Source organism: Diabrotica virgifera, chromosome 8 (assembly GCF_917563875.1).
Source record: "Diabrotica virgifera virgifera chromosome 8, PGI_DIABVI_V3a".
Classification (NCBI taxonomy): domain Eukaryota; kingdom Metazoa; phylum Arthropoda; class Insecta; order Coleoptera; family Chrysomelidae; genus Diabrotica; species Diabrotica virgifera.
Genome location: NC_065450.1, coordinates 124,115,561 through 124,128,631, shown reverse-complemented (window position 1 = coordinate 124,128,631; position 13,071 = coordinate 124,115,561). Strand labels below are relative to the sequence as shown.

Here is a 13,071-nt window from a genome sequence, read left to right as displayed (position 1 = left end):
TAAAAGAAAAATTAGAGCTCGCCGGGATAATCCACAAAACACCGCACGGCTAGTACAAGCTGCATTTAAAGGATGGAGCAACCTACCACAACAAAATGTTGATAATTTGGTTAGGAGCATGCTCACGCAAACTGAAGCTTGCATAAGGACTAGAGGTGAAAGCACTGACTACCACAAAATACAAAAAAAAATAAATAAAAACAAGTTAAACATTATTCGTTTTACATTGAAATTTTGTATGCTATTGACTTTAAAACAACTACTTTCAATTTGTTTGTTAAATACTTTATTGTTTTATTTATGTGTTACGTATTTGTTATTAAATTGCTTTAAAATAAATATTGTTTGACTTCATGTGTTCGTTATTTTAAATTCGCACGGAATAGTAAGAAATATCAGATGATTCCATATAAGTTTGGGCGTGTGTATATATGGAGCTGAACTTGTTACGATTTTCACAGAAAATTGGTTATAACTTTGTAAAAGCCCTATATAACATAACAAACCTTTATATTTTTGTGATGGTGAAGTTAAGAGGATTTCGAATATAAAATAAAATATAGGGTGTTCCATTAAAAAAAAACATAAGTTCGGTCTGCCACTATGTTATCGAATTCCCTGTAACATTCTAACTAATTTTGTAATGTGAAGCTCAAAGATGGCTATAATTTTTGTTATTAACTTTTATTAATATCTATTACTATAGACTATAGCGGATCTACTGAGCTTTATCACACTAATCAATCACCCAATATATTGAATTTAAAATTATTTTAAGACGAAAAGTTTTTTTGCCATTACTCATTACTTTTTAAACCACAGAAATGTCTGGCATTTATAATTCATATTTCTAATAATGTTTAAAAAGTAATGACAAAAAAAATTTTCGACTTGAAATATCATAGTTTTAAATTCGATATATTTACCTGTACAAGTGTGCTGCGCAGTAATGAACGCAACCTGTATCAGTAACCAGATGGCCGGTACGGTGTTTGAGGAAGCATAGGGAATAATATATTAAAGAACTCTTGGTCCATAGGTGTTGCATTTTTTTGGTGAACAGTATATTATAATAAAAAATAAAACTTGTTTCTTGTAACATAAAATGTAAATACATATATTGGGCTTACTATGCGTTTCTAACCCTCCTGACCTTTTTATGAGCGTGAATCATTCCGCATCTCATGCTCTAATTTTACTTGCCGCAACCCATAAATGCCAACTTTATGACCTTTATTCATAAATAACAATTGCATGAACACTATTACATATATGAAAAAGTGATAAAAGTGTATTAATAATTGATTTTATTGCAGAAAATTCTCGACCGTTGTACTAAGTGGGCATTTAATGCCTTTACATTGGAAACAGTTGCCGGTGGAAAATCGCTGCCAGTTTTATGTGTTCATTTATTTCATTGGTATGGATTATTAGACTACTTTCATCTAGAAGTCGTACGAGTTTGGAAACTCTTTAGTAAGTATTCGTTTTAGCCGAAAAATATTTAGCGTTATAGTTATACAGGGTGTAACAAAAATACAGGTCATAAATTAAATCACATATTCTGGGACCAAAAATAGTTCGAATGAACCTAACTTACCTTAGTACAAATATGCACATAAAAAAAGTTACAACCCTTTGAAGTTACAAAATGAAAATCGATTTTTTCGAATATATCGAAAACTATTAGAGATTTTTCATTGAAAATGGACATGTGGTATTTTTATGGCAGGAGCATCTTAAAGTAAAATTAAACTGAAATTTGTGCACCCCATAAAAATTTTATGGGGGTTTTGTTCCCTTAAACCCCCCCAAACTTTTGTGTACGTCTCAATTAAATTAATATTGTGGTACCATTAGTTAAATTCAATATTCTTAAAACTTTTTTGCCTCTTAGTATTTTTTCGATAAGGCAGGTTTTATCGAGTTGAGGCCTATTTTTTAATATGTTTACATAAAACTTGTATGGGGGTTTTGTTCTTTTAAACCCCCCAAATGTTTGTGTACGTTCCAATTAAAACATTTCTGCGACACCATTAGTTAAACACAGTATTTTTAAAACTTTTTTGCCTCTTTGTATTTTTTCGAGAAGGCACCTTTTATCGAGATGTGGCTTCTTTTTTAATACGGTTCAAAATATACCTAAAAATGTAAGTCATACAAAAATTTTCATATTATTACCAAGCCTCCATAATCGTACTTAACCATATACAAATATGTGGTGGATTTGACAAATATTCAAAATATCTCGATAAAAACTGACTTTTCGAAAAAGTACTAAGAGCCAAAAAAGTTTTAAAAACAATGTGTTTAACTAATGGTACTACAATAATATTTTAATTGGAACGTACACAAAAGTTTGGGGGGGTTTAAAGGAACAAAACCCCCATAAAATTTTTATGGGGTGTCCAAATTTCACTATAATTTTTTCTTAAGATGCTACTGTCATAAGAATGCCACATGTCCATTTTCAATAAAAAATCTCTAATAGTTTTCGATATATTGAAAAAAATTAATTTTCATTTTGTAACTTCAAGGGGCTATAACTTTTTTTATGAGCACATTTTCACTAAGGTAAGTTAGGTTCAATCGAACTATTTTTGGTCTCAGAATATGTAATTAAATTTATGACCTGTATTTTTGTTACACCCTGTAGTTCAAATTGCCGCCGCCGTGGTAAGCCTCAAGGAGGTAACTACTTTTTATACAAAGTCTTTGGAGTAGTATAAGCATTTTATTTTAAATAAAACAGCAATTTCGTTAGCGGCATCTATACATTTTAAATAAAATACTATGCGATTTTGACGTTATCTGCTACATTAGTCACCAATATACCTTATAGTAGGGGAGTAAAGTATGCTAAATTTGCAGTCACTCGAGCGTTGTGGGGACCAATTGGGTTGTGATTATTAGGTCCTAAAATCAAAAAAAGCTAAGTAAAATTTTCCACTTTAGCGGGCGCTTGTCATTTTTTAATTTAATTTTCCATTTCCAACAATCGTTTTTTCCGATTATAGCGCCATCTATCCATAATTCGAAAAAATGTCTCGAATAAAAGTTACTTATTTTTACGTAAATAATCCAAATCTGCAATAAAAATTTGGGAGTCCCATTTAGGATTTTAAAGTAACCCCCCACCCCGCCTCCGTGGGGGTCGTGTTTGGTACCATTCGATAGATTTTTCAAAAACATTTTGAAAGTGTATTTTGCAGTTTTTCGATCTGATGTTCATTTTGCGAAATATCGCGGGGTTTGTATTTAAAATTTTAAATTTACCCCCCCACCCCTCTCCGTGGGGGTCATGTTTAGTACCATTCGATAGATTTTCGAAAAATATTGAAGACGTATTTTTTAGATTTCGATCTGACGTTCATTTCGTGAAATATTCGCTTTTCTTTTGTGAAACTTTTTAACTCACCCATTTCCTTACGCCCCGCTCAAATCGTTAGATTTTTGAAATATACACTCTCTTGCATGTACTTAACTTACCTTATCTTAATCTGACAAGTTCGAGTATTTTTAACCCTAGATATTTTTTTTCCGTCCCCCTTAACGAACCTCCCTGTGTTAAGAGCCAAAATATGGTAGAGGTACATCTGCAGGGTACCAAAAATCCCCGCTTGGGCTCTCCTACCATTAGTACTTGCTGCACTTTCAAATATACCTACTGCTAATATAAGTACAGTGGAACCCCGATAATTCGGCCCCGATAACCCGGAAGTCCGGCTAACCCGGACCGATTTTCATCAGACAAACATTTCAACAATAAAAATGTGTGTAATATAATATTTGAGAGATAATGGGTATTTGTGTAATTTGAACTACATATACGATAGTAATAATGACTCATGGCACACGACGTTCATTGTCATGTTCTCGGAAACAACAGGCACCTGTAGTATCCTTTATTTATTTCAAACTGTCTTACGCTCGGTTTCATAATCAGTTAAAGTGGACTTTAAATTTTAAGTTGGTACCTTTATCAATGCAATTCATATGGGTAAATGTCAACGTTAAAGTGAACTTTAGTTAATGCCCACTTTAAGTTGATTATGAAACCGGTCGTTAGCATTGTTTAAAAAAGACTAAAAGACTATTAAAAAATTATTTTTTAAACAATGGACTTAGTCTTCACTGTTATTAAATAACATAACATCGTTGCGATTCAGACCGTATTGTGTGTAGTACATTCGTATTGTTCGCTTCCGTTCTGCAATCTGCGTCTACGTAATAGCAACAAAACGTAAAAATGTTGTAGTGACAATGGAAAAGAAACTAGAAGCATTAGGTAGAATTGATAAAGGCGTAATTGATACGTAATTTTGATGTATACTGTGCATATATTTCATGTTATTTCAATTATAACGAAGTTTATCTGTAAGTATACCGTATTTTATTAATTTTTACCATTTTCTCCGACTAACCCGGATTTTCGATAACCCGGATCGGCCGCGGTCCCGATTAATCCGAGTTAGCGAGGTTCCACTGTACTTTCAAAAATACCGCGCCCAGATGTAGAAACCGCCAAATTGCCTTATATTGCATTAACTGAATGTTACACCTACGATTTCGTTGAACTTTCATAGATTTTCATGAAAATTGGTGAGTAGGTAGAAGATACCTCGAGAAACTAAAGTGACACCTTGCGCTTTTACCCTGGGGGTGGAGGACACACCTCTTCAGGGGTGAAAATTATTTTAATAAAAATAACCCCACAAATTATAAGCAAAATTTGTTATAATAAGTTGTTAAAATATATCAATACTTTTTGAGTTATTAGAAATTAAAGATTTTAATTTGTTGTGAAAAAATGCATGTTTTAAAGCGGTTTTTTATAAATAACTCAAAAACTATAACGTTTTTCAAAAAAATTATTACCGAAATTGAAGCTAATAAAAAATCAAATAAATTCTTTACTTAAAAAACATTTAATATAAAATATTAAATATAAATTAATAAAAACCGAAATATTCATTCAAAGTGAGTTATAGATAGGTAATTGAATGTATATTTTTTTTCGGCGAGTACTTGAATCTAAGTATTCAAGCTTAAATAACGAGAAAACAATGCATTTTATAACATATACTTACTAAACGCTTCTCAAGTAGGTACTAAGGAATACCTATCAAATGAGCTCCAGAAGAATATAATAGCATCAAAATTTAGCAAGTTATGATGAAATTAAGAGAAACCTTTCGAATTTTTTAGAAAAAATTCCATACGCCATTTCCACAAAAATTAAAATTTATAGTAATCCCTATAAGAGTTTTTTTTATTTTAGCATAAGTAATGTCCTCAAAAATTTTGGCCGGTTTAGAATGCATATTTAAAAAAAATATCTTCTTCTTTTTCCTTCTTGTATGTAAGCTTTAAAGCCTGTTTCTTCTTCAATATTAGCCTCCTAAATTGTTTAAATTATCGCACCATCTTTTTCTTGGTCTACCAATATTTCTTCATCCATTTGATGACATCTCGTGCTATTCGTACTATTCTATCCTCTGCCATTCTATTAATGTGTTCGTTCCACTCCTGTTTCTGTTTTGTCACCCATCCATTTATGTCTTCGACATTGCATGCTATTCTTATAATATGTTTTCGCTTCTCGCGAATGTATTTTCGTCTCTGTTGTTTCTAGTACTCGTCTCGTTTTAGATGTGTCGGGTCTTGTCTCCAGTGCCGGATTTACCACTAGGCCGACTAGGCCGCGGCCTAGGGCCGCAAGCAAAAGGGGGCCGCAGCGTTTTGTAAAAACAACTTTTTTGGTAAAAAAATGTGTAAAAAAAGCCGTGTCCGAATATGGACACGGCTTTGCGCATTCTACTGTGCATGATGACATATAATGCATCTGGAGAAAAATCATTCAGCGTGTTGAAAAGAATCAAAAATTGACGAAGATTCTAGATTGTCTAGTTTGGTTAGTTTTGTTTCAAATGCTGAGAGCTTTTTCAAGCCTTAGACTTTTAGGCCATCTGTATATAATACGCAAATATTTTGCGGCCATCCCTATTTTTACGGCTATTCTGTTTTTACACGGAAATTACGTGTAGTAAAATTCTCACTGGTATGAACATGTAAATATTACTACTTGACAATCATTACTTACTTGTCATCATTAACTTTAAAGAGATGGCTTTTGAATGTTCTTGGATAACTGTTACTTGTATAATTGAAAATTATTAATTCAGTTAATAAATATGATTATTTTTTCACTAATTATGTATTCAGTGATTGTAATAATTTATATACTGTACAACAAAAACTAATACTCAATCGAGAAAAGAGAAAAAGTGTTTTTTTAATAATATATTGTTACTATGGAACGCTTACAATTTTAAACATATTTAACAACAAAATACTTGAATCACAGAATATATCCTGGTCAATTCTCTGCTTGGAACGTCCATAAATAACAAACAATTAACTTTTTATTAAGGTCACGTCTTACATCAATTATTTATCAAATATACTATCAATATTATTTAATCAACAACTCAAAATATTCCCGATGCCATGTCAAATATTTAAAATTGTCACTGTCTGGTCATCATATCCTATTTGACTCAGTGCGTTGTGTGACAAAGATAGCGAATGTTCGATTTGGAAAATATCACCACGAACATGGTGTCCATTTTTTTCAAATCCTGAAAAAACTAATAAATATTTTAAAAAAATTTAAACGCAGAATGAAAGACTAAATTATTATCGAGGCCCGAAAATCCCTTAGAATAAATAAAAAGTTTCTTTTGAACGAGATATTTGAAATTAAAAATCACACTACATTTTCTCTTAGTTTTCACCCCTGTAACTTAATAAAATAAGCATTACAGAAGTTTTCAGGGACTTTCGGCCCTCGGTAAGAACGTAATCTTTCATTCTGCGTTTAAATTTTCAAAAAACTTAGGTATTAATTTTCTCAGGATTTGAAAAAAATTAATCCTATTTAAATAGCATTAGAGCCGATACTACATACCCATCCCCTTAACGATTTGATTAAGGATTTTGCAGCAAAAAAGCTAGAAAAGTGAGTGTGTAGAGTTTAGATATGAGATTTATTATGAGTATAGAGAGGAGTGAGTGTCAATGTTAATCACTAATCCAACTTTATCCAAATTAAGAACATGACATTGACGTTTTTCAGTATAAGAGAATAATGTGACACTTTAACGATCTAAAAATTTATTTGTGGTATTCTTAATATTTTTATTTTTCAGTACCGTAGCCTATTATTACTGTTATACATTTCATATTATTTTACTTGTTCTTTTACTTATAAAGTCTTTTTTCAACTCGGCTTTTTTTAGTCTTTTGCTGTCACCTGTATCTACTTTTCCCCCGGATGAAACAAATGCTATTTAATTTTAACAATTAAGGGCAGAGGCGCAAAATGTCGGCTGCCAAAATGTTCAATGTGATTTACCAATGTACTTTTTGTAGTACCAATGTTGTACCAATTTTAAAAAGTAAAATTAAAATAAATGTTATGTATAAATAGTATGTGCTTTATGCTTTAATTACATAATCGTGAAGTTATCGGGGGGCCGCTCGGGGTAATTTGGTCTAGGGCCACAAATACCCTAAATCCGGCGCTGCTTGTCTCCGTCGTGTATGTCAATATAGGTATAATTGCTGCTTTATAGATTCTTGCTTTGTGTCATGTCTTAGGTGTTTGTTCTTCTAGATTGTGTCATTAAGAGATCTCGCCGCTTTACTTGCTTTTAAGCTTTGTTGTCGTACTTCTTCTTCAACATCTACGTAACTAGTTATATCTGTTCCTGGATATCTAAACCTTGCTTCCTGCTTTGTTATTTTAGATTTTGTCGTACATTTGGTGTTTTCTGCTAATATTATCATGTTGTATTTTTTGGCTGTTTTATTGAAGATGTGTGTTAATCTTTGGATATCATCTTCTGTCTAGGCGATTAATGCGGCGTCGTCTGCATAACATAATATTTGGATTTCTTTGTTCCCCAATCTGTAACCATTACCTTTACATACTGCTTCTATTATTTCATCCATTATTACCTATTTTAAAGAGCAGTGGGCTTAACGAGTCACCTTGTCTGACTCCGCTTTGTACTGGTATACACTGTGTTAGTTTTCCATTTATCTTTGCCTGTTTTCGATTATGGAAGTAGATGTTTTCGATGGTTTGTATAATATGGATCGGTGTGTTCCTTCTATACAATAGGTGTAAGACGTCTTCGACTTGGATGCGATCGAAAGCCTTTGTCAGGTCTATAAAACATAGATATGCTGGTTTATTGTACTTGATGGCCTTTTCTGTGATTTGTCTTAGTATAAATACGGCCTCTACGCAGGATCTTTCGGATCTGAATCCTTGTTGTTCATCTGATAAAGTTGTTAGTTTATTAATTTGGTTGATTAGGACTTTTGTGGTTAGCTTAAGTGCGGTGTTCAGTAGATTTATACCTCTATAATTGTTGGGGTCTTCTTTGTCTCCTTTCTTGAACATTGGTATCATTAATATTATGCCGTTTCTCCATGCGTCTAATATCTTGCAGTGCAATATTAGTTTTTGTATAAGTTTTGTCATCTCTAGGGTTATACTTTCTCCTCCGTGTTTTAGAAGCCCGTTGGTTATTCCGTCTGGTCCTGGTAACTTTCTGTTTTTTGGTGAATTTATGGCTATCTCTACTTCCTGAAAAAAATATGATTTAAAAAAATCTGAATTTTTTAAATTTGCGTAAATTTCATTTTCTGTTGATAATAACTCAAAACAATCTCGATACACGTAAAAATGATAGAGACCCAAATTTTAGTTATTTTAACAAAGATTTTTCATTTTTTTTATATTATTTTTGTAGGATAAAAAATAAACAAGATAGAAAGCCTAAATTTTACTGCGAGAACCAAGTAACCGTGATCCTTTAACCTTTTATATTAGGGATGACGGTTTTTAACAAAAAACAGTTTTTTTTTAAATTTCGGTTTAACTTGGCGGTTATAACTAACGCTCGGATTTATAGGCAACAAAAATTGAAGAAAAAGGCGCCTATATAGGCAAATATTTTTATTAAAAAAAGGCGGGAATATTAACATTTAGGCAAAATATAGGCAATAAAGGAATATAACTTATTATTTATTGTACAAAGTGAATTAACGTAATATTAACTTAAGGCAGGTATATTTACACATCATAATCATAACATTAGTATAAATAAACTAGTAACTAAATAACTGTTAATTAATAATTAAACATTGTAACCACTTAAAATTTTATCATTAATAGAAACAACTAAATGTTTTTCAATATTTTCGGTCTTAAAAGTATGTCTTCGATCACTTAAAATTAATTTGTACATTGAAATCGAACGTTCGACCTCGACAGATGTAATTATTGGAGCATATTTCAGAGCGGATAATAAATCTGGCATAATTTGTAATTCCTCGGAAAATGTCCCATTCAAAACTTTAGCAACATTAGATAAAAACAAAAAACCTCCATTCTTGTCGAAAACATATTTCATTTTTTTTAAATTAATTGACCGTTACTTCCAGGTGCCGATTTAATTTTCGTCTTTAAATTATCTATTAATTTTACTGACTCACATAAATTTATCTCTTGTTTTTCTAATAAGGTAATTGTGGTAACTATTAATTTATAATTGTCATTGATATAAGCGAGTTCCTGTTTCAATTTGGGATTTTTTAATACTTTTTTTGCTTCTCGAATGGTTTCGGAAATATCATCATCAAATTCTGACATAACTAATTCTATTTCATTGCAGTGTTCAAAGTAAAAAAAAAACTGATTCGAGCCAGGTTCCCCACCTTGTAATTACTGGTTTAGGTGGCAAAGGGACACCGGGAAGTCTTTCTTTATATATTTGCACCCTCAACGGAGCCTTTACAAAAACTTTTTACATAAAATTTATAAAATTATTTACCAACGGAAACAGATTTCTTATTTCTTCAGCAATTCTATTTACCCCGTGGGCTACACAAGTGCAATGAATTAAATTAGGATAAAAAATCTTTAAATTAACAGCAGCTTTTAACATATATGCCGCAGCATCTGAAAGCATTAAAACTATTTTATTCACTGGTATAGGGTTGGGCAAAAAGAGGTTTGTTAAACTATCTTGTATAAATCGACTTATTGTTAAATTGTTTGTTTTTTTCCAATTCTTTAACGGCAACTAAATAAGGTTTTCTCGCAAAAAGTTTTCGTTCAAAATTCCAATCATTAAATTAGCTATATACCTGCCGCATACATTTGTCGTTTCATCCACGATAATATACAAAAAATTGCCCTCTAACTCCCGCTTAATTTTTGAAATACATTCCACATAACATTTTTCCACAGTATGTTTTCTCAATGTACTCTCGTCCGGTAAGGATTTATTAAGATATTTTTCGAAAAAGCATTTAAAACTAGGGTTATTAACTTTATATAGAGGAATGTTGGATGCAATCATCATCTGGCATAAATCAAATTTAAATGCGTCTTCCTCCTTTTTTTTTTGAACTGCTTAAACTATCCCGCAGAGATATTTGGGCTAACTTAGAGGAATTTAATTTTTCCAAATTACGTTTATGAAGTGGGGTTCCACAATGCTGGTCAATAAAGTACTTTTTTCTACTTGAAATCTGAGAATTTAAAAAAAAATAATTAGAATTCTAAAACCGCTTTAGAATTTAGTTATGTTGTGGGACGAGAAGAAAAGAGAAAAAATAAAACTTACCGATTTGCCGCATGGTTTACAAAATGCTCCATCTCCTTCTAGAGAAAGTTCCGAATAAGGTGCGATCCATAGTCTTAATTTAGATGTCATCTTTTCACACAAATGTCTAAAACGTTTTAAAACGTGTTCTTTGCTTTTCGGTATACGCAACAAAACTAAACTAGGATATAGCAATTTGTGACTAAACTCTGATACAGTAACCGACTGTACAACTGATAATAAACTAATAAAGCTTAGGGATTTCCAAATAGTTAACCTTCAAGTCTCGATCAGGTACAGTTTCCTAGAAATCTGTTATATAAACAAACCATTGATATTTTATTATTGACCCAAAATTTTATTATAGAATGGTTTAGTAATAGAATAATATCATGGGTAGTACCATGAAATTTTAAAAAAGGCACAAATAGGCGGAATTTACGAAAAAAGGCAAAAAGTGCAAAAAACAATTATAATAGGCAAAAAAAGGCATTTTGCCTATAATCCGAGCTTTAGCGGTCAAAAAAACCGGTTATTCTAAAAACCGGTGTTCGGTTTTTTAATCAATATAGCCAATACTCAATAGGTTAAAATGTTACATTTATATTACACTTTAGTTTACCCAATTTTCCTCCTAAGAAATTCCCCAACCATTTCAACTTAAAAATTTTTTCACTCTTTCAAATACCCTAAAATTGGTCAAAATAACCCAATCTGGCAATTCGTCGCTCGGTGTAGACGGCTTCGGCATTGTTTTGCGTTGTGTCAATTGGGAAATTCTCAAAAGTTCCTTCTACCGATTATTCGGCAGATCTACCGAATTTTATACCTATCTATGTTAATTTTTTTACCAAGAGGAGTAAACTAAAAAGACAGATTCACACTCAAGAAAGTTACTAGAAAAGTCACCATATTCGTCTTCTTTTTTCGTTGATCCTATGAGCTTCCGATGATAATCCATACATATTATATTATACTAACACATCGCTAAAGAGTTCTACAAACACCTGTTTTTATATAAAAGTAGACTAAAAATCTAAAAATTAAAGGAATAATGCAGAAAACACAAAAAATCGCCGATATACTTAATTAGCCTATAAAATGACAGAAGTGCCAAAATTTCATAAATGTCATTAGTGTCAAAATTTAATAACAGTGGAGTAAACTTGCCTGCGGTTGGACCAATTAGAAACAAGCATTACGAAGCGGTAAATTTGAATCACTCCTCTTGGTTAAAAAACAAACAATAGTGAAATGATCCTTGGATCTACCGAGTTCAAAAAATATCACAATGCGCTAGGTTATATTCTAATTAAAAATAAATTCGGTAGCCCAAATTATCTTTTATTTTTCTATTAAGATTTAAAAAATTTCAGTAGTATTTTTAATAGGTTTGTATAATACCAAGAATTATGTATTGTTTAAATTCATAATCGTATTTCGATATTCATAATCATAACATACAAGAGTCTCAAGTATTAAAATTATATAAAATTATATAAAAGTATATAAAAAAATTATACTCGATGACGGTTGGATACTATTTCAACCAGATCATTTAGAGTTTTGTGTAACTTAATTATTGTTTTATGATGTAACACTTTGATTCAGTTCTTTATTTATTAAAATTTAAACTATGGTTGTTTGGAATAATTACTTAGCATATTATTTATTATAATATCTGACTGGCATCGAAAATATACAGAAATCTCTTCATGTTTCCTCTGAATAAATAATATTTTTCAGCGGTAAATTTATCGGTTTTTTACCGGTTATTACTTTAAAAATAAAAAACCGGTTATAACCGGGACAAGAAAACAACTGGTAAAACCAGTTATTACGACGTAAAAAACTGGTTTTAGGTTATAACCGGTACGTTTTTCCCATCCCTAGTCTATATAAAAAATAAGGGATTTATCCGATTAAATTTAATACGATTTTATAGCCCTTCAAATTATCTTTCAAATGATTTTTGGATGAACGTTATATAAAAATTAACGGAGTTATTCTAAAAAAAACTAACATTTTTTTGGAAAAATTTTTGGAACATAAATTTTGATGCTATCAACTTTTTCTGGAGCTCATTTAATAAGTATTTCTAAGTATTTTGACAAGTGTTTAGTAAGTATATGTTATAAAATGCATTGTTTTCCCGTTATTTAGGCATGAATAATTATTAGAGTTATAGAATTGAGTACCTACTCGCCGAAAAAAATATACATTCAACTACCTATAACTTTGAATTAATACTAAAAGGTTTTTGAAGTAAGGAATTTCTTTGATTTATCATTAGCTTTAATATTGAGAATAATAACTTTTTTGTAAAAACATAGTTTTTGAGTTATTTGTGAAAAACCGTTTTAGAACAAGCATTTTTGTCACGAAC

At 31.1% G+C, this 13,071-nt stretch overlaps 1 protein-coding gene across 1 annotated transcript in view; it reads left to right on the top strand.

The window, feature by feature from the left end:
- Positions 1-13,071, top strand: part of LOC126889827 (uncharacterized) — a 787,508-nt gene that overhangs the window by 500,725 nt on the left and 273,712 nt on the right. The window contains exon 5 of the mRNA XM_050658511.1: positions 1,317-1,476. Coding sequence (XP_050514468.1) covers positions 1,317-1,476 — 160 coding nt within the window. The remainder of the gene's footprint in view (positions 1-1,316; positions 1,477-13,071) is intronic.